At 48.9% G+C, this 23005-nt stretch overlaps 1 protein-coding gene across 6 annotated transcripts in view; it reads left to right on the top strand.

Annotated features, from left to right (window-relative positions):
* Positions 1-23005, top strand: part of LOC117223580 (serine/threonine-protein phosphatase 4 regulatory subunit 1) — a 331703-nt gene that overhangs the window by 222365 nt on the left and 86333 nt on the right. Inside the window, exon 1 of one of the 6 annotated variants that reach the window (XM_033475939.2) lies at positions 19704-21136. The exons of the other annotated variants lie outside the window; for them this stretch is intronic. Coding sequence (XP_033331830.2) covers positions 20988-21136 — 149 coding nt within the window. The 5' untranslated portion in view covers positions 19704-20987. Of the gene's footprint in view, positions 1-19703; positions 21137-23005 lie in introns of those variants that run through there. 6 annotated transcript variants of the gene reach the window in all.

Raw genomic sequence — 23005 nt, forward strand, 5'->3', positions numbered from 1 at the left:
AGCATAATGCATCTTAAACGGCGGCGCCTCAAAGATCGACGCCTCGTCGCGGCCTCGTCGGAATTCTTCAATATAAATTAGATTCTTGAATGGGGATTCTAGATCGGTGCCACGACCGGACGGCCTGCTCGCGCGCCGTACAGGCCGATGGGGTCGCGGGACGGGGTGCGGACCCCGTCCGTCTGCTGGAATGCTCAAGTATGTATTTATTTATCTATGCGATCGAATATTGGAATACATTTTTCCCCGGGCGGTCGCGACCCGCTTGCCGCCCCTCGGCCAGTGACCGATCCGTCCGTTCCAGGAACCCGGTTCCCCGACCAATTTTTCCCACGTCCCGCTCTCTCTCTCTCTCTCTCTCTCTCTCTCTCTCTCTCTCTGTCTCTCTCTCTCTCTCTCTCTCTCTCTCTCTTTCTCTTTCTCCCTCGGGGATTAATCGGTCCGCGCGATCGAGAGACCCTGTCGCCAGATTCGGCTCGCCACGGCCCGGTGAACCGCTTCCACGTGTTATTTCGAACGTGGTTCGCTCGGTTTCCTGGAAGAAGGTGGCCACCGCCTACGTAGACGCGAGCCTGTGCGCTCCGATCGATTCACCCTGAACGGAGAGTCGGTTCGCGTATACGAGCCGCGCGGCGCGGTGTCTCGTTTCCTCCCGTCGCACGGCAGAGCACGCCGAGCCGAGCCGAGTCGCGGCGAGTCGAGTCGAGTCGAGCCGAGCCGTGCCGCGCCACGCCGCGAACACCGCACGCCACGGCACGGCACGCCGAGGCGAGGCGAGCCGACGCGAGTCGAGCCGAGACGAGCCGCGCCAACTGCGCCGCCGATCCCGCTTCGACCGCCGTCATTGACGGCCCCGCGTAAGGACTAGGGACGTGTGCGAACCGCGCTCGCACGCAAACAAGCCGCCTTAACGTCCGGCCGGCACGAGATCCATTCATTCGCGCCGTGGCGCCATCGCGGCCCGCCGGGCCGGCCGCGCCGGATCGATCGGACGTAATCCGGCCTCGGTTCCCGCGCGGCTCCGATTAGAAATCAATTCGATAAGAACCGCGCGAGCGTGCGTACGCTCGTTCGTTAGATTACGGCCGAGTAGCCTCGAGAGATGGTATCTCGAGTGGGATCCGGCTACGATTTCAAAACTAGGTCGCGACACCGCACCGGATCCGCGTGTTTGTTTACCGTGGCGCCAGCCGATCGCCTCTTTATCGTCGTATTTATAAACACTCGCGCGCACATTCCCGCATCCGTCGTTGCCGCGCGCTGAAAAGAACCGTCGCGGAGGGAGTGCGGGCTCGCTGGGAGTGCGCCAGAGCGTGGAAATCGCTTTTCGGTAGCGCGTCAGGCTGCTATTAAATCGTCGAGGCACACGTACTTCGTAACGGATCACAGTTTTCTAGGAGATTTCGGGTGACGTGTACTCGCGTGTCACGTGTACGAAAATCGTGGCGATCCTTTCAATATAGCACATCATTTTTATACGGATCGTACGCGTGACAACGTTCGATCATACGTTACAACGTTATACAGGGTGTCCCAAAAATGTCTCGCAATCCGAAAGTAAGGGATTCCTGAAGTGATTTGAAGCAACTTTTTCCTTAGCGAAAATGCGATTCGCGGCTTCGTTTACGAGTTATTAACGAAAAACAGTGACCAATCAGAGGCAAGATCATTTGGCGCGAGACGGCCGAGCCAATGAGCGGAACTGGGCTCCGTGCGCTCGTTGGCTGGGCCGCCGTGCGCCAGCCGAACTCGCCTCTTATTGGTCAGTGTTTTTCGTTAATAACTCGTAAACGAAGCCTCGGAGAAAATTTTCGCAAAGGAAAAAGTTGATTCAAATGACCTCAGGAACCTCCCATTTCCGGATTGCGAGACACTTTCGGGTCACCCTGTATATCGTTCGACAACGACACCTATGTCGACGTTCGCTTCACCTGATAAATAAATTGCTCGAAGTTACACTAAGTTAAACTAAGTTAAATCAAGTTTAAGCCAAGTTCGCATCAAAATTCGTAGATAATGCAAAAGGTACGGTTAGAATTGGAGCAGCGGTGTCAGGTCCCGTGCGACTTCAACGCATTTCGCGGCGTAGAGTCTGGTCTTCCGCCTCCGCCGCTGCGCCAGTTAGCAGCGCCTCGTTGTATCCCCTCCACCGCGAGAGCCGCCGAAGAGTCGCGTAGGACCTAACAACGGCGGATCGGAATCTTTGAGAGCTCGAGAGCGCGACATAGAGTCGAACGCAACTCCCGCAACTGCGTTCTCGTGTCCGAGTAACCGGCCGGGGTCGCGCGAGATCGTGCAGCCGGAGTTTCTGAATATCTGCGGAAGAGGAAGATCGTCGGGGGGCCTCGCAACGCCGATACTTCAAACACGTAGCCAAGTGTTGTTACGAAAGCTATTTCTATACCCTGGCGCGGCGGTCTCTCGTAGTAAGTCGCACGGCTAGAACGCACGGGAGAAGGCGAGGCGCGGTGGTGGGGGGAAGGGCCGCGCGCGTTTGCGAGAGACGAGCAGCATAGGTACGAGAAGCGAGGCTAAGCGAGTGAAAGAAAGAAGCGGGTAGGGGGGGTCGGGGCGAGCCGGGGAGGCAAGGAGAGTACCGTGGCGCGTAGAGAAGCCCACACGAGTCTGGCCGGATACTCATACTTCCGGTCCTACACATGGCCGCGCGGTGCGCGCTCTCCGTGCTCTCTGTCTCTCCGTCGCGGCCCTCTCTCGCCTCCTCTCTGTCCCGTTCGCGCGACATTAGCCTGCGCGTACGGCTAGAACGTACGCGTACACCACCACCACCACCACCGGGGCACCGTCGTCGCCGTCGTAGTCGCCGCCGACCGACCGACCGACACCCTTCTGCTTCCCCTCCTCCGTCCTGGCCACGCACAAAAGATACAAGCGAACGTCACACGCGACTTACGCCTTCCCGGCTACCGACTCACGGCTCCCGACGCGACGCCGTGCACGTACGAGCCCCGAGCACCTCCCGGCCGCGTGTTAGTACCTATGACGTCACTGACGGGCCACCCTACGCACGGCAGCTTGCTCCGGCCGTGTACAACTATAGGCAACGCGCTTCGCGATCACCAAAGACGAAATCGTCTACTACGTCTGACGTCCAAGTGAACAAGATACGCGCGTTAAGATCTGTTGAACTGTTTTCAATGTTACGTACGTACAATGTAACGTTCCGGGAAATCGTAGAGAGAAAATAATACGCGACGAGATAGCGATCTGTTTCTAACGTATTTGAAATATTGGAAATACGTAAGAGAACGCTATTCCAATGTCGCATGATTTCACATGATCCACGTGACATGACAGTAACCCCTTAACGCACAGTTTAAAAAAAAAAAAAGGTCAAAAAATCAATTTTTTTAATGTAAAAAACACAATTTAGAACATTGTCTTGGCAAAAGAATTAAAAAAAATACAAAAATAATCAATCCACATCCTCAAAGGTTTCTATTTGTTACCGTCTCTGATTCAACTTTTCTTTTGGTGGAGAATTTTGATATACTGCGCTTTTGTTCCATGGAAAAAGGCTATATTTTATTCTTGATATATATATAATATATTAAATAAGTGTTATGGCTTACAATCCCATATAGACGATAAATATCAATAAAACGATTTTTTATCTTTGCTTTCACATTGTTATTTTCAATTCTCGATTATATTCGAGCGTGAAAAATTATAGCAGCATGAAATACAACGCTGCTCGAATTATCTCGAGTGTGCACAGTTTGGCCTACTTAGCGCGCTCGAATTAACTCGAGCGTACAAGTTAGGGGGTTAAGTATGTTTCCACGTTAAAATGAATATGCGAGGACGTTTAACTTTCAGGAAACAAATTCCATTAATTAAATATATAAGACATGGATATTTTGAGGATGATCATTCCGTAGGATGTATCTCAAGGTTATTCGATATTTTCAAGGTTATTTGCGACGTCGATACCGATTATTTCAATCGATCCGGTAATACGATTTGATTCTATCATCGCACGTGTGCTCGACAACATTTCAATCGTTGATCAGCGATTTCGAACGATCAACTTTTACTCGGCCCGTGACGTCAGAGCGAACGTCCGAGTTATCTTTGCCTCATCGAACCTCTTGGGCTCTCTATACACGCACCGTACGCATGCCGGGTCTCTAAGTGTAGTATGCGTGGATAGCGTAAGGCAGCTTGCAGGCTCGCGTGCTGGCGAGGAGAGCGCTCTACACCGGCAAGGCATAGCCGAGCCGAGCCGAACCGAGTCGACGCGAGGCGAGGCGAGGCGAGGCGAGTCATTCACCAGCCGCTGCGCGTCTCTGACAACAACGCCCCGACGGCTTCTCAAACTTTACGTCCGTCCGTCGATCCCCTTTTCTCGAACCCGGTCGACCGTTCACCCGACTTCCTCCGCCTCCGTCTCTCCGTCCGGCTCCTTCTTCTATCTCTCACTCTCTCTCTCTCTCTCTCTCTCTATCTCTCCGTTTCTCTATATAAACCCCCACGATCCCCGAAAATCCCGGCGTTCCGGGGAGAGCGAATTCACCCGCTGCTCAAGAAGGAGACAAATTAACGGCCGGGGGTTTCCGTTCGTCGTCGGACGCATTTCGATGAGACAGATTTAGACGGGAGGAAAAAGTGGGTGTAGGGGATTACGTGGCCTGTTTACAGAGAGACCGGGTAGGCGCGGGGCGGGGCGGGGCGGCGCGGCGGCCGAGTGGCAACGCTCGGCTCGCGTCACGCTGCAAAGAGGGGCTCTCTCTCTCGAGGCTCGGGCTTCGAGGAGAGCGAGCGCGGGCGCGCGCGGAGCAGCGGGGGAGGGAAGGAGACCGAGTCGAAGGCGCAGCGGCCGGGACGCGAGGGGGGATAGAGAGAGCCGGCAAGCGGCCACCAATTTGAGAATCGGCGACGACCCTGGGCACCGACGACTTCCGGTGGTTCCGTTGACCCCGCGCGCAAGTTCGTCGCCGCGGCCGCGCGCCGGAGAGACATATGTCTGCCCCGCGACAACCGTCTTTCCCGAACGGTCATATATCCTCGGCCTTCGCCTTTCCAATTTTCCTTCCCCCCTCGCCTCCCCGAAGGGGGAACAACGTCGCCGCGTGGAAGACGGCGATTGAGGAAATCCTGACGTGCCGCGAACGACGAGAGCCTGAATGGCGAAACGGTGTGGCCGGCGACGTCCGCGACGGCGCTAGTTAGCGGATGCTAAAAAGTACAGGATACGGGTGGACGCGAGAGCGGGGTGGCGAGGCCCGGCCCGTATTAGTCGCAGGAAGGGTGGCGGCGTACAAGAAAAGAGGAGAAGGAGTGGCACAACGAAGAAGGCGACGGGCGAACTGCGCACGCGCGCGCTACGTGTCCGCCACTTTATGAATGCACGCCGCAAACGTGCGCGTCGACGTACGTCGCGACGCGACGGTACATTCATACGGACCGTGAACGTAGCCGCCGCCGCCACCACCGCCGCCACCGCCGCCGCCGTCGCCGTAGTGCGTAGTAACCACTCACACTCGCGGCCACCGTCTGCTTACTACGGACGGAGTCACTTATCGTTGGACCGTCGATCCGTTGCGCGAATCGTTAAAACGACGCGCGCCGGGCTGCTTGCTCGATCTAGCCGGCCAAAATTAACGACCGCCGAAACCATGGTCCCGTCCACGCCGACTTAGCGGCTTTTCGATGCTGTTCGGACCGTTTCAATTGGAACGAATGCAAAACACTGTGACTCAAATGCGTCGCGTGCGCAACATTTCTGCGGTTGTTTTTACTGCGATATTGGCACTTGATTTACGGACCCGGTCCGTTTCGTCGCGCACCGAATTTTGGAATATTGTATAATGTATTATATAATATATTATTATTATTATTATTATTATTAATATATTACACAATACATTATTGTTACTATTATTATTAATATATTAATAATATTAAATATTATATTTATTATATATATTTATTATTAATATATTACATAATACGTTACTGTTACTATTATTAATATATTATATAATACGTTATTATTACTATTGTTATTAATATATTACATAATACATTATTGTTACTATTATTAATATATTACATAATACATTATTATTACTATTATTATTAATAGTATATTAATATATATAATACTAATATATAATATATACATATAGTATATTATTATCACTATCATTATTAAAGTATTATATAATATATTATCATTAATATTTGAAATACCATCATTATAAAATTTTGATACACGTTCCTGGAGATTTTGTTCAATGACTTTGCTTCAATGGATATACGTTACAATAAAAAATGAAAGTCCGAATTAACCCACGCTTGACATTTTTACGAAGCGAAATGAAACGACACGTTTTCAGTGTTCTAGAGGAATATATTTTTTATGGAGAAGAGTTAAGAAACTTTATAAACGAATCCGTAAGACTCGTCGATAACGTTTGACCGCGGTTGACACGATGCAGATCTTTATCCCGCGTTAAAAGTAAAACCTCGCCGCGACCAAGAATACGAAAAACGTGTTATTACGTCACGACGGCGAATTTTACACGCTTACCGTAGAAATAAGCGTTAGAATACGCGGTCGGTAATGGCGCGCAACGCGAACCGGTGGGGAGGGGGGAGGGGGCGACGTCGGGGCGGTATTTATTTTTCGCCTGCATGTAGAATGCAAATCCGGCGAGCGCGTCCACGCCCGCGAGTATTGACGTAACAATAACCGCACGCGTTTACAGCTACGGCTCGCATTAATTCGCAGCCTGTAATGCGCCGGGAGGCCCTCCCACTCGTCGTCGCCCTCCCCCTCTCCTCCCCTGTCGTCGCTCTCTTTCCCGGTTTCACGCGTGCACGCCGCGCAACGGACAGGGGCGCATGCGCCAACTATACGCCGTGCAACAATAATTCCGCTCATTGACATTTTTCCCCGGTTCATTCATCGAGCCTGCTGGCCCGGCTCGGCGACCAGGCTGCGCTTTCGATCGCCTCGATCCCTGCTCGACCGACGCCGGCCGCCCGAGCGCGCGCTGATCGCGATTGTCACTGGTCGCGCAAGCATGCTTGCTGATCGACCGCGGAAAAAACTCAACGCATCGGACCGCGTCTGCTCGGTTTTGAAAATTTATTGTTACGTTGATTCGTTAACGGCATTTTGGTGCGATTTGATGTGGAACTATTGAACTTCTCAACTTTTATTTTTATTGGATAAAATATTTTATTTTAGATTTTAGACAGTTTCAAAATTGGATCATTTTAAGATGTATAAAAATAATTTGATTTTGGAAAGCTTCTATCTATCTTTAGATTGCTATTGCTTTTCTAATCAATGCGAAACAAATATTGAAAACAAGCGAAGAATACATAAAAATTAGTCATGTACTATTATTATTATTAATATTATTATAATTATTAATATTATTATAATTATTAATATTATTATAATTATTAATATTATTATAATTATTAATATTATTATTATTATATAATTGCGTTGTGCATAAAAATGAATGACATATTATTATTATTGTAAAATCGCATTATGCATAAAGATGACCGATATACTATTAATAACGCATAATCGTTATTACGCTTAAAAATTACTAATACATGAATATCCACAACAGTTGCAATTCTCTAATCATACTTTCAAAAAATATATATATATCTCGTATCTCGATTATTACCCCGCCATCGACATAAGATTATTTAAATAAATAATCCACGAAACTCGGTGCGAACAGGTGCTCTCAAGTCTCGATCGTAAATAACGCAATTAGATCGCGGAGCGTCCGCAATTGGGTGTTCTCGGTTTCGAGGAGCTGCGAGGTAATTTGGCCGACGACGGATTAAAAAAAGGGTAATCAGAGAGATCGATCATCCATCATCGCGCGGCATTGTTCCGCGCGTCGGCCACCGACGGCCACGTCGGAGCCGAAAGGAGGCCGGCGCAGCGGCGTACGCGCGCAATCCGAGGGAAACAGTACCGCGAGGAGGGACCGGAGTCTCCTCGCCGGCAAAACGGTCGTCGGTCTTTTTCCAGCTCTCGCGTGGGTCTCTCGGTCGCGGCGCGGCCGGGCTCTCGTGCTGCCGACGATAATTGCGCTCACGCAACTCGGCTCATTGACGCCCTTCTTTCTCGATCCTCTGCCTCCTGCTCCTCCCCCCCCCCCCCCCCCCCCGCGGTACGGCGGCGGTCCATTCACACAGGACTCTGTCTCGCGCGGCGGGAGCGAGCGAAAGAGCGTGAAACGAGCGAATGGAAAGAAGCGTCGCCGCGCGGAGGAGAGATGTCTATTTGTGCATGCCGACGTTACCCGCGAGGACGCGGCGCGCGGAGCTGCCGCGCCCGCGCCCGCGCGCGCTCACGCTGCTCGGATGCAGCAAGAAGAGGGAAAGGATCCCAGAAGTCATATGGAGGAAAGGACGCCTCGCATAAATATGTGTAGAGAGGCTGGAATGCCGGGTGAGGAGCGCGGCGCGGGAGGAGGAATTTCCTGTTGTGAACGTCTTGGGATGCATCTGCTGCTGCCTCTTAAGCCCGAGCCACGCGTGCGAGTACCAATTAAGGCGCCACGAGTCGTCGTGATTGGCCCCTCGTGTGCAGCGTGGCTCTCTTTTCCGCTCTGTCTTCTCTCCTGCTCTCTCTCTTTCTCTCTCTCTCTCTCTTGCTCTCTTGATTTCTCTCTTTCTCTCTTGTTCTCTCTCTCTTTCTCTCTTGCTCTCTCTCCGGCTCTCTTGCTCTCTCTCTTTCTCTCTTGCTCTCTCCCCGGCTCTCTTGCTCTCTCTCTTTCTTGCTCTCTTGATTTCTCTTTTTCTCTTGCCCTCTCTCTTTTCCTCTTGCTCTCTCTCCGGCTCTCTTGCTCTCTTGATTTCTCTCTCTCTTGCTCTCTTGATCTCTCTCTGGCTCTCTTGATTTCTCTCTCTCTTGCTCTCTTGATCTCTCTCTCTCTCTCTCTCTCTCTGGCTCTCTTGATTTCTCTCTCTCTTGCTCTCTTGTTCTCTCTCCGACTCTCTTGATCTCTCCCTTTCTTGATCTCTTGATTTCTCTCTTGCTCTCCCTCTCTCTTTCTCTCTCCGGTTCCCTTGCTCTCTCTCTTGCTCTCTCACCGGCTCTCTTGCTCTCTTGATTTCTCTCTTTCTCTCTTGCTCTCTCTCTCTCTCTTGCTCTCTTGATTTTTCTCTTTCTCTCTTGCTCTCTCTCTCTCTCTTGCTCTCTTGTTCTCTCTCTTTTGCTTTCTTGTTCTCTCTTTTTTGCTCTCCTGCTCTCTTGCTCTCCCTCCCTCTCTTTTGCTCTCTCTCGCTCTCTGTTCTCTCTCTCTCTCTCTCTCTCTCTCTTTGCTCACAGCGTCCTCTTTTCCCCGCTCCCTCCGTCCCTATTCCCGGATCGCCCCCGAAAAGCAGCAGCCTCGCTGATAAAGCGGCTCCAGTTTCCAAGCATCCGCCATCGTTTCGTAATCCGCGGACAACTCCGTCTACGGCATTGGTCCGCGCGCTTCCTCTTTATCTTGACCCCGGCGACTCCGAAAACTCCATCCACGATCCTGGATCGGCGACAGCGGTTCTCCCCTCGGTGGCCATTTATAGATTTCGGCTCTGTTCTGTCCCGGTAAACAGACCGGTCTGTTTTTCAGGGGACGAGAGCGAGAGAAAGAGAGAGAAAGAGAGAGAGGGAGATACCTGCGGAACGATTCGAGTGGGCGATTATGATCTGACGACAAACAAGCTCTCGTTCTGGGTCTTGTCTCTCGTCGAGAGCAAATAACGCAGGGCACGTTCGCGTAACGTAACAATAGGTGCCCGGTCCGCGATGTCCGCGAAGCCCGCGCGCGGTCTTTAATTTCGAGAGAGATTTCACCCGCGCAATGATCGCGCGACGATTGTGTCCCTCGAGAAAATTGTTGTCTTGCGAATGTGTTTGAAATGTGAGCGACGGGGTGTCGTTTCTTGTTTTCTCTTTCTTTTCGTATGCTCGAATTGTTAGACTAAAAAAACGCACGAATTCGTGGATCCAGCCCCCGTTATCATCATCATCATTATTATTATTATCATTATTATCATTATATCATGATTATTTGAATTATTATTATCTTTATTCTTTATCTTTATTATATCTTTATTATTTATCTTTATTCTTTATCTTTATTATATCTTTATTATTTATCTTTATTCTTTATCTTTATTATATCTTTATTATTTATCTTTATTCTTTATCTTTATTATATCTTTATTATTTATCTTTATTCTTTATCTTTATTATATCTTTATTATTTATCTTTATTATTTATCTTTATTCTTTATCTTTATTATATCTTTATTATTTATCTTTATCTATATTATATCTTTATTATTATCTTTATTCTTTATCTTTATTATATCTTTATTATATCTTTATTATTTATCTTTATCTTTATTATATCTTTATTATTTATCTTTATTATTTATTTTTATTATATGTTTCTTATTTATCTTTATTATATTTGTCGCAGATTTTCTCGCGCTATAAAAACAGAAAAAACAATTTATTCGAACAATTTGAATCATTACTATTAATTACTATTACTATTATTATTTATTCTCGTTATCGCTCTCTTTGATCGGCTCGAGCGTCCGAAACGAATTGAAATCCTGGTAAGACGACGATCCCGGGATTCGCCCGGGCGACTAAAATAAGGCCCGTCTCGCGGGCAACGAGTCGAAACGGTCAAAACCATAATACGCTGGCAAACAAGTAGCCGCCGAACGCCTATAGTTATGGGGAGAAACGGCCGATGTCCCATTTACCGGGAATAGCCGGCGTTGTTCACCTGCGCGACAGGCGAGTGCCAGCTTAGCCGACAGGCGGACGAACGTACGTACGGATGGACGGACGGACGGACGGACGGACATCGCCGGCCGAGAAATATCGCGCGGCAGTCCGCCACGAAATCCGAGATAGCGGGGCATTCGTCTTCCCTTTTGGCCGCGGATGGGTGTCGTTGTTGCCTTAAGTGCCCCGGCGCGTCAGGTGGAAGAACTCCGGTCCGGGAAAGGGGCGACGAGAGATCACAGAGGAGAGGCGAGGAGGGCGGGGACCCGCGCGCGCGGTGATTCATCGAGCGAATCTCTCTCCATTCGTCGTCGCACGTCCCGCGGATAAATCTTCCCTGCTCTTGCCGCGTCGTCCGCGGCTGCGAGAGCATTTTCCCCGGCTTCTTTGACGAGCGATACGAGACCTTCCTTTCCGGGAAACGGAGAGTGAGAGAGAGGGAGGGGGAAAGAGTCCCGGCGCAGCACTCTCGCGTCGTCGGGATCTCGAGATGGCCGGTACAGCGCAATCGAGGGCTCGATTCTCCTTATCCAGCGATCGGTGAACGGCGGATCTGTAATTAAGAATACGCGGTGGGAGGACGTCCCCAGAGGTGTTCGAGGATGCCAGGCCGGCGGAGCCGGTGCAAAGCGACGCGGACGCGAGGTTCGCAAGCATTCCGACACGTTCCCGCGTCTCTCTGTTTGTGGGTTAGGTGCGCCTCCGCGCAATGGCGTCACAAGTCACAGCGACGCGGCGCTCGAATTTCCAAAAGCTGCGACCGAGATGTCGGTGCTCCTTCGAATCGGACTTTATTGTCGATGATATTGTTGGAATGCGATTGCTTCAATGGTTGGTACGAAGGAGTGTGAGACTGATAAGCTGGCAGGAATGTCGAAAGAGTGTGTGTGCTTGAGAAAGTGCACTTCCTGGGAGAGTTTGGCGAGGACAATTATGGCGTAAAAGCAAAAAGTTTGAGAAGACCAGGATTCAAGCGCATCCTGCTAAAGTTTATTAATTTTTTATTTCATTGTGTTGTTTATTTCTGAGCTTTAAGTATTATCAAGAATATATTAATAGTAAATATAATAATGACTTATAAATAATGATAATAAAAAATAATAAAATAATAACAAATAATGATAACGTTTAATAATAATGAAAAATAACAAAAAATATATTAATATATTAAGTAAACTTTTATATTCATATGAACCACGTGATCATTCTACAAATATAATTGACCACTCGGCCCACCGTTTCTTTCGCTTTTCCACTAACTGTCTTTTTTTTACGATGGCGCATTTCTACGAAAAATCTGAAAAAAATCGAGCGCACTGTTTGCGATAGTATCTTGTCAAGGAATTAATATCAGGGTGGTATAATTTTTTGTTTTCGAGATATCTTCGATTCACCGATTTATTTTTAGTTTTCCATTTTTGGTGACCGCAGCTTGCAACCGTAAAATCTGAAAAAATTCTATAATACGCGGCTCGATGTCCAAAATAGGCCACATTTTTTTCGAAATTTTAAAAAGTCTCCGAAAGGACGAAATGGGCGGAAAATAGCCGAAATCTTAATTGCATCGAAATCGTTTCGCGTAGTTACGAGTTAAAAAAAAAAGCTTAAATACCCCAAAAATCGCAGCTTTATCACGACTTCGACCAAAAAGGCGACTTTCGCGGGCCACTGTGGTAGTCGCTCCGGCGAATTTAGCGGTGCCCCGGGCTTAGGAAATCGGGCCACGGAGCCGGCCGGGGTCGAGAACCGAAAGGAGAGCAGCACGCGAACCTATACTTTACGGTGCAACATTGTTTATCAGTGTGCAAATCGTGCGGCCGGCGTCGGTGTCGGCGGTATTATCGGCTCGAGATCACCCGCCGGAACCGTAAATTACGTGGGAACGTTCGACTCGGGCCGGGCGTGGGCCGAACGCCGCCGCGGCCCGGTCAGCCGTCACGAGGAACCCGCGACTTTCAATTTCATCTCCGGGCGAATCTTTATCCGGGCGTATCGCGTGCCGGATTCGAGAGCGCCGCGGCCGAGTTTCTGCTTCCGCCGGCGGTGCGGCGTGGCGCGGTGCGGCGCGGCACGGCGAGGACGGCCTCCGCGGAAAAAATAAACCGGCAGCTGAGTCGACGGAAGATAAACTGGCCGGAGGGGTGCGCGCCTCGCGCGCTTTTCGGCCCGAGGACGCGCTCCGAGCAGCCGCTCTCCCGGAGCCGTCGCGTCGACGAGGACCGAATTAATCGGCGCGATTAATAATCGAAACGAGCTGCTCCCTCGGTGTTTCATTTGCATCCGAGGGACCCGCTCCACGGAGAAACAATCGTCGGCGGCGTCGTTATTTCGAAACGTTAACGTTCCCCCGAATGCGGAGGTCACCCTGTATGTACTTTGTCAACATTTATTCCGATCTTTTCTTTTTCGGCCACCCGGAAGTCTGCGTCTTAAATTCTCCGCGGCTTCGGAACAATTTCACATAATATTTTCAATGAAAGTGGAGGAAAAGGAATTCTTGGTAATTCGAGAATAATTTATGCTGTATTAGGAATTGGTTTTCTTTTTTTAAGGTTATGTCAAGGTTTATTTTACAATAAGCGTATTTTTCAATGAGAGTGGAGGAAAAGACATTTTTGGTAATCCAAGAACAGATTTTGCTATATTAGGAATTGGTTTCTTAGGTTATGTCATGGTTATTTCACACATCAGCAACAATAAGCATTGCTGTTTCAACTGGAATTAAAGTTTTCAGTTGATTAGACACTTGTTGCGGGTCAACAATTTATTTAAACCACTCCATTGCTTAATCCATTAGGATTAATTTTTTTATTTACAATAGAAGGTTATGTCAAGGTATTATACTTTGCAATTCATCTGCTGATATTATTCTTCATAATAAAAGCTATGTTACTGGTCACTTCCACTTTTGCGAGAAATTCGAACCAAATAGAAATCTCTTTCTTCTTCCGATCACTTTAATAAGCCGAAAATGATCGGCTTATTAAATTCTTAGTCTTCCACTCCATTTATACTTTTAAACTGCGCTTACGTATATTTATATAAAATGCATAATTATATAAATTCATAAAATCTACAATCTACTTATCATTAATGACATTCACTTCTTCATCGTTGATTTTAATAAATTTAAAAATCGACTGTATAATGTTATCAGAAGCTAGGATACTTATTTTATTTATTGTAATCATATTGTTTCTATTTTCGTCTTCAATTATATTATTATTTTTTTATTATTACTATTGCTGCTAATAATAATAACATTATATTATTATTATTATTATATTATAATAATAATAATAATAATATAACATTATATAATAACAAATATAATCATTATTATGCTGAATTTTTGTCAGAAAATTAAAAGGGCATCGGACCAGTAAATAATATGTCTGCACAAGTGACCAGTAAGGATGAGACTCCGGTCTTCGATGTAGACAATCGGCAGTCTCGAGAAACGTAGGCATCGGAATCGCGATCGAATAAATCCGGGGAGGCTTATCTAGCCGAGAAATTTACGATTCCCGCCGGTTATTTGTACACGATTTTATTACGGGAGACTAGCGTAAGTAAGGTATCGGGGCACGGATATCCGCAACGAAATCTCCTATTTGCATCGATAAAAATCGTGTCCGGCGGAGTAGGTAACAGTCGGTCTCTGTTCGTTGCTGTGGAAACGTGTTCGTGATCGATTTTTGTTACACAACCAATTATTTCGAAGCTTTCGCGAGTAGTTCATCGCGACAGCGGAATAACAGGGTGTATTTGAGGGGTTGGTTAGCGAGTGAGATTTTCAGAACATTTTCACTCGTTTCCGAAACCGTGACACGGACATTCGAAAATGTTAAATAAGACCAGCGAAAGAAATTATGAACTTAGTATAAATTAACTCTGAATTATCTTAACGATACATTTGGTCGGCGAACAATCGTGGTTATTAACAATTTGTATTACTATTATTTACAATTTATTTTACAGTTGTTTACAATTTATTTTACAGTTATTTACAATTTATTTTAGAATTTATTTTAGAATTTATTTTACAATCATTTACAATTTATTTTACAGTTATTTACAATTTATTTTAGAATTTAGTTTAGAATTTATTTTAGAATTTATCTTAGAATTTATATTATAATTATTTACAATTTATTTCATAGTTATATTTACAATTTATTTTACAGTTGTTTACAATTTATTTTAGAATTTATTTTAGAATTTATTTTATAATTATTTACAATACCAATTATTGTCCACAATAAGATAAACGCTACTCGAACCGCTGCACACCTAAGCCACCCGTTCATTACGCGAATTGATCGCCGTCGAGGCGAAAACAGTATCTCGTTAACCCCTCAATTTCGACATATAAATCGGGCAATCCCGCCGGCGTCGTAATAAGTTTTCGCAGAATTTCCATGGGTCTAGCGCGCGCGCGCCGGAAAGATACCTCTAATCAAAATAGTTGTGGAAAATCGGCAGTTCCCGACTAAGTCTGACAGGCGAAACTCCCTTTGAGAGGACTGGGACGATCTCTTGATTCGTCGCGAAGCGGGCAATGAATTCCGCATCGTATGTTTCGAAATTCTGCACGCGACCGTACCGAGAGGATCGAAATTAGCCGGACCGGGGGCGCATTCCGAGCGCAAGGAATGAAACGGCGGGTTCCGCGAGGCGATGGCTAGCTAGAATACCGCGAAGCGAAACTCGGTTATTTAATCCGGTCCTTACCGGTGAAATATGTAAGCCGGTGTGTCCCGGAGGTCCGCATAAAATCGGTTCTTTAACACGGAACACGTCGCGACGAGCGTCGCGCTACGCCAGTGACCTTAATAACTCCGCTACGTTCCTCGCGTACCTCGGTTATGACGATAGACAACGTCTGCCGACTCTAGCAGCCAGTGCGCATCGAATATCCCACGTAGGCTGCTGCCCCCCCCCCCCCCCTCCCCGTGCAGCCGTCACCGATCGTCGGCCGCGGAGCCCGCATTCGCTCTCTCGCTCGCTCGCTCGCGCCGCGCATCGCCTCGCGCGCACCCGTCCCTTTCCCTCTTTCCCTTTTACACGCGGCATCTATCTCCGGATCTTTCCTCCTCGTGTCGCTCAGTCTCTACAAGTATATACACCTTACGGTCGTTCACACGGGCCCGGCCAATGGAATGCACGTTGCCGGCGTGTGTACACACACGGGCGGGCGGGCGCGCGCGCGCTCACTCGTTCGCTCGCTCGCTCGCTCGCTCTCTCGCCTCCGTGCCGAGGAACCGTTAATGAACGTTGCAGTTCTCTTAGACCGCCCGTGCGCGTACCGGGGTGCCGGTCGGGGATTCGTCGCCGCGGACGGCCAGGAGGAACGGGACAGGACGCGGAGAGAGAGAGAAAGAGAGAGGCGAGTGCGAGGGCCGCGCGGCGCGGACGGGCCAACCGAAAACCTTCCTGCCGATATATTCTTCCCGCGGCCGCCGATTCGGGAGAAAAGAGCGCGAGCGTGCACGCGCGGACCCCGGGCGGCGCTCTCCGTTCGCCGGGAATACAAATCGCGACTCCGGCGGTCCGCCGACGTGAAATTTCAACATTTCGCGTCGGTCATTTGAATACGCGCTCGTGGAGAAGGGCCGCCGAGCAGCCTATACGTATGTACTCGGAATCCCGGTTTTTCGAGAGACGATCGCGTCGAGAACGACGACTAGCCTCGGAACGCGACGAGCACGCCGAATTTCTTAATTGACGGATTTTCCAAGATTTTGGGGAAGGCTCGTAAAAAGCAAAGTAAGAATATTTACAAAGATTCTAAAGGAAGCATATCACGAGATAAAAAGAGAATAAAGTAATGTTAAATTTTGTTCAAATATTTGTTCAATAATCGTACGAATAACATAAATATATGACAGTATGCAAAAGAGAAAAATCGATTATCTTTTTATAAACAATATTTTCACGTAAGAAAAATTATCGTTTGATCGATATTGCACTTTCTATTGTTTGTAACAAAATAACTAAAAAATAATAAACTAAAAAACTAAAGACTAATAATATAATATATATAAAATATAAAACTAATAATCATAATAATAGAATATAAAAATATAAAGCTAAAGAATCTGCTACAGAAAAAGAAAAATGATTGGTGTAACTAATATAACGTCATTAAAAAAAATTTAAATATCATCATAAATATTTATATTATTATAAATAATATAAATAAGTAAACATTAGTAAGTAAGTAAATAGTACACATTTTCAATAATCAGATAACTATATAAATATTTATATTATTTATAATAATATAATAATATAAATATATTTATATAGTTATCTGACTATTGAAAATGCGTAATATTTACTTATTATCAATTATTAATAATTATTAATAATTGCTTATTATCATTATATAAATAACACAAATAATTTATTTAGCATTGACGCTTACTAGTACATACGCCAATGCATCCCGAATAGTTAGGCGCCATCGCACACGCAACTAGGGTTGCGCAACTAAAAGGGTTAACTTTCATCGTCGAGCGTGTATTACGAGAAACAACGGTTAAAATCAGAATAAACGCTCGTTGTTTCTATGAAGCGACGTTGCAACAGCTGCTCTCCGCGCTTCGTAAGCCTAGTCCGAATGTCGCGAGTCCGACAATTTCTCGAGAATTTTTAACAGCAAGCTTTTACCGAGCAGAACGAAGTTAACCGATGTGTTTCCGCTTTGGTAGAATCGCTGCGCCGCAGTTCACTCGAACCGTCCGCCATCTTTGTTACAATGTTCGCTCGGATCACGAGATTCGCTCGGTCATTTTCCATGGAAGACTCCTGAAGGAATTTCAGCGATTTCGAAATAAAGAACGCGAAACCGGAAATATTTCGACCGACAAGAATAGGCACTGTGTTACTTTCCCTCTGAAAATCCTGTAAAAGAGTCGAACAGAAACGAAGTCAACTACCGTAAATTCTCCCGAATTTTCCTTCAGCTCGCAAACAAAAATGTCGGCTAATTTCTATAGTTGTTGACTATTAACGCTAAACCTACCGCGGTCAAAGTGACCGCTTTCTTATTTTGCAATTCCGCAAAGTTCCGAGACTCTTTCTTTCGTGGAAAACGCTTGAATAAGTTATATTATCGCAGCAAGTTTTACAATAAAAACTTCACAAATTCTAAACAAATTCGGTCTTTCCACTTTTGTGAAGCAGTACATGCCCAGATAGTATTATTACTGCTTGGCAGGTTATAAAAACCAAGGCGCAGAGTTCGAGTCCATTTTTGTTTACAAACCGAAGGAAAAAAATTCGGAAAATAATTGACTGCACCGCACGTAATTTTCTAGAGAACGTCTCGAACGTCTCTCATCGCTGGAATCGAACTTTTTACGCGTCGGCTCCTCGCAAGCACGAGGGATCCCCTTCTCGAGCTGATAAGAGCGTTTCCGGCCGGCGTTTCCGGCAGGACTTTGGTCGATCGCGGCTCGCGGCATCGATCGGCGGATAGACGGGAGAGAATCCTCGGCAGAGCGCGCGGGCCTAATCGTTTCGGATCGACCGGGATGCAAGACGGCGCGCGTAGAGCGGCGTCGGGGGATCGTAATTGTAGATTCCAACGAGTCAGCTTTCTCGTTCGATCCCGTCGTGTGTACGCGCCGCGGGTGCCACCCACGACGCCGTGCCCCCGTTCCACGAAGGAAAGGAAACGTTGTGATCCTCGAGCGGACGTCCCGCGTCTTCGAGACCGCCGGGTGCCGCTTTAACACGGTGAGAAAAACTAGACGAAAGCGTTGGGAAAAGAAAGAGGAGTCGCGTTTCGGCAAACGCCTGAGAAAGAAGCATCGGACGCGCGCGCGCGAGCGAGCCAGCGAGCAGCTCTTTAGGGCCGGCACGGTCCCTTCGGCGAAGCTTTCCCACACGGCCCCTAACGTTTTTCCCTCCCCCTCCAGAAAACCGATAACCGGTTTTTCTCCCAATTTCATCGGCGATATTTACGAGCCCCGTCGGCGAGCTCTGCTCTCCCCCCCCTCCCATCGGGTTTCTGTGAAAAACACATGACATCGGTATGCGTTCGTCACTCGAGAGTAAACACTTGTATCTAATCAATGGCCGTTCGGTCGGTCAGCTTGCGACAGAACTACCGTTCTTGTCTTCCTCTCTCGCTCTCTCTCTCTTTTTGTTAGTCTTTGCTCGATCGCTCGATGAAAATAAAGTGTGCGCGCGCGGAACGCGGTGTGGTCGACGGCCGTCGCATCGAAAAATGGTCAGCCGCGCGTACAGAAATTCGGTTCCTCGTCCTCGCGTGTCACGGAACACGTCTCGGAGGCACAGCAGGCCCCAAAGCAGCGCGCCGACGGTGGCAGAGGCGAGAGAGAACCACCACGGTCGGTACGTGGTTACAGGTCTGTTTGGCGGTGAGCGGTGGCGGTCCACTTCTGAGAACTAACGGGTCTGTTTCGTCCCCTCTTTCGATCTCCGTCTCGCTCTCCCTCCTTCTCTCTCTCTCACGCCGCCCCACTCCATCTCGCTCGCTCCCCCCGTTTCTCTCTTTCCTCGATCCCACCCTTCGTCCGACTCTCTACCACCCGCGGCAACGCATCGCAACGCTCATACGTGTACACGGACGCGCAGGGGGAACAGGCACACAAAGCGAGCCGTGGAGCGGGGTGGGGAGGGCAGAGCGACGCGCGGGGAGGCTGATCGTGTGGGTGCGTGCATTGCGCCTGCGTGAGTGCGTGTAAGCGTCGAGAGCCAGCGCGAGAGAGCGCGCGGTGTGTGCGCGCGGTCTCGCTGGTTGCCGCCGCTGCTCGGTGCGCGGTGCGCGGCGCGCGTCTGCGCATCGCCGTGAGTGTGACGCGCCACCGTTCACTCTCAGTGTGGTGCGAGACGTACCGTGGTGCGGTTGTCGTCGTTAGTCGTCCTCTGGTTTCTGGGAAGTGTGTGGACTTCCAACCGAGAGAACGAGAACTAGAGAGAGAGAGAGAGAGAGAGGAGGGACCCCTCTCTCGACGCCGCAACTCCCCTCGTGGGCCAGTACATTCGCCGCGAGCGTGGCGAGAACGCGTGTGCGCGAGTAGTGCGTCGTGTCCGCCTCGAAGCTGGATAACAAACGTATCCCGCATGCGACGCGGATCGTGTCAAGGGCGGGACACGCGCGTATCCGCGCGAGCGAGAGTTATTGGTGTTGTTTGTAGACGAGAATACGGCGGCCGAGGCTCGTTCTCGGCTCGCACGGCCGCCGAAAACGGGGAGGTTATATATAATACTACACACACGCGCGCGCGCGCGAACAAGAAAAACGCGTGCCGACGACCAGCCACGGCTCTGCGGTGTACACGATGGTCGTCGTCGTGGTCGTTTACCGCGCGGCGACACAACGAGCACCGTGCTGCAACCACGTGGCGAAGAAAGCAACAATTTTCGGAGCAACCAGTGCGACGACGCTGCTGCTGCGAGGACAACGACGCGTTGAGGATGAGCGCAACGGCGTCAGCGTCGGAAACGCGCCGCGCGGCTGCGATGCCGCGTAACCCTCGGCCTCGGCCGGAAACTGCCGCGCCGCCGGTCTCGCTGGCTCGCGTCTTGCGCTCCGCTACGATTTTATTTATGGCGGCCGGCGGATCGCGCGTTGTCGCCGACACGTAAGAACCAAGGGAAACGACGACGTGCCACCGGATACGGGGCGAGGCGATTACGCGGATCGAGGAGACCGAGCGCACCGCTCTTCGGAGCGGTCCGGTGCGACTGTACGGGAAAGAAGCGTAGAAACTGGAATCGAAAGAAGGAGAGAGGAAGAGAGCGAGAGAGAGAGGGAGTGAGAAAGGAGCGATGAGGAAGAACGAGAGGCGCGTACACGCCCCCTAAAAACGCATTAAAAGGAGTAACGACGAGCAGCGTGGCTTTAACCGGTAATTGGACCATTCTTTTTGCCATTGAGGTAGTAATGGCCCTTGTAGCGTGGTCACGCTACACTACGGTGCGCCATAGTACTATAGAGACTTCCGGCCCGTCGCAGGAAGTGAGACACACGTGTTCAGGCGTGTGTGTTCCCATAATACGGGCCCCGGCTCCTCCTCTACAGCGCGCTACAAGTTCGATGGCCCGTACGGGAAGCAGGCGAGCAGCAGCGACGCGACCCGAGGCACGCCACCACGCACACACGTGCACACGCGTGCCGCCGCGCACGTAGACGCGCCGCGCACACACACCGATGCGGACGGCGGGCGCGCGCGCCCGCGCGCAGGATATATTACCGTTCGTTCGGGGAAACGTGAACAGAGGAATTGTGTTGGAAACGTCAACGATCGAACGGACCTCGGCTATTAAACTGCTGCATCCTTGTCTGCCGTCGCCTGCAAAGTACGTACCAAACCACAAAGCATACAACGATCTTTCTATACGAATATTTTACGCGAATCGATTCAGCCGAGTCGGCAACGAATTCTCGTATTTTAATCTCTTTTGTCTTCGCGCAAAAGGATCGAAGAAATTCTTGAACGAGCCCACACGCTCCGGCGGCCTACTCGATCGGTCGGTTGCTTGCTTGCTCGCGCGCGCGCGCGCACTCGCTCGCTCACGCTCGGCTAACTGGCGCGGGCACGCTGGCCGCGTTCTCTCGGCTGGCCTATTATTCCCACGATTTAGGAAAACGAGCGTGTTATTTATCGACGGATCTCGTTAACCTCTCCCCTCCGCCGTTAACCAAGCCATCCGAAATTCAAATGGCGCCGCACACGCCTGCGTTCGCGCGCGCGCCGCGAGCTCTCTTATTATGAATGAATTTTCGGCGTTACATTCATATTTCCTGTGCCAACGTGTACGCCCGCGCAGCCAGCCCCGGCGGCCCCCCCAGTGGCTCTCAATCCGGCCGCGCGGTCGGGCTAGAGAACCCGGGGACGACGCGCGATCGCGATCGAACGAAACGGGAAACCGTCGTTTCGTGCCGCGGCGAATATAACTGCTTGCGTAACATATGAATAATCGCGAGGCTCGTACAGTTACTTTCAATGGCGAGTGTACGTACCCCCCCGTGCAACAACGGCATCGTCGCATTCCTGAATGCCGATACGCTCCTTTCCACGTCTTTGCCGATATCTCTGCGTCACCGATCTCCGCGCCAGCGAATCATCGTCCCCGGATTCTATACGGCCGACGTTCGAAATAACGAAAATTGGATTTTCCGTCCCGCTTCGCGTTCGATTGCCAATGGATTCGCGGTACAGATATGTTACCGTGTGTTGAACAGCACGGCGGAGTAACGGCGTCTCTTCGGCTCTATCCGGTTCTATTCGTTGCAAAGGTTATATCTAATTATCGAAAATTCGACCGAGTCGTTTAATCAATTAACTCGTCGATTAATTTGTTGCTAATACGGCCGCCGGTTTTTTCGTCGTCGTCCGTCGTGTGCTTTTCGTTTTTTTTTTCTTTTTTGCTTGTCCCAGCGTTACGCGGAACGGCTTCGCGTCGCGTCACACTCCACGAAATCGAAAACCGTAAAATCATTTGGCCGTGAATCCAACGAAGCGTCGTCGGCGCCGGCCGTACGAAAGAGTTCGGGAGCCGTGTGTCTCTCGGGGGCACTTCGATCGACGCCGATTCTTACCGTTTTTATTTACGACTTTTTGGTTATGTCTACCGGGCGATGCCGCGCGCGAACGGCGTGAACGTCCTGAATGCATGTGTCGTGTATGCAAATTATTCTCTCTTCTGCACGTTTGAAAACCGATAGAACTTACCGCGGTAGACCTAATAGTTGGGTCTTCTCTCGATTGCGGACTGTAGAGGAGGTTCGCTCGAGGACAGGTATACCGGTGGAATGCCGTCTTCGGGGCCGTTCGCACCGTGCCTTCTCGGGAAGCGCGAGAGCAACGGGGGTTAAAGAATTCGTGGCGGGAATTTTGAACGGGACGACTCGCTGCTCCGTCGTTGTTACGGTGTTACGAAATCGGCCGAATTTGTGCTTCCGGCGCCGATGTTGTTCGATATTCTTAACTTCGGTCTTCGTTCCGTCGGTGCTGCCGAAGTTCAGTCGATCGAAGGGTCTAATTAATATTGAAGAAGAATCTACTTTCGAATACCTTTATATATTAATTATTATATATATTATAATAATAATTATAATATATTTTATTATAGTTTTATTATTATAATAATAATCATAATATAATATTTTATTATAATTTTACTATACTCATAATAATTATAATATAATATTTTATAATAATAATA

Source organism: Megalopta genalis, chromosome 1 (genome assembly GCF_051020955.1).
Source record: "Megalopta genalis isolate 19385.01 chromosome 1, iyMegGena1_principal, whole genome shotgun sequence".
Lineage (NCBI taxonomy): Eukaryota > Metazoa > Arthropoda > Insecta > Hymenoptera > Halictidae > Megalopta > Megalopta genalis.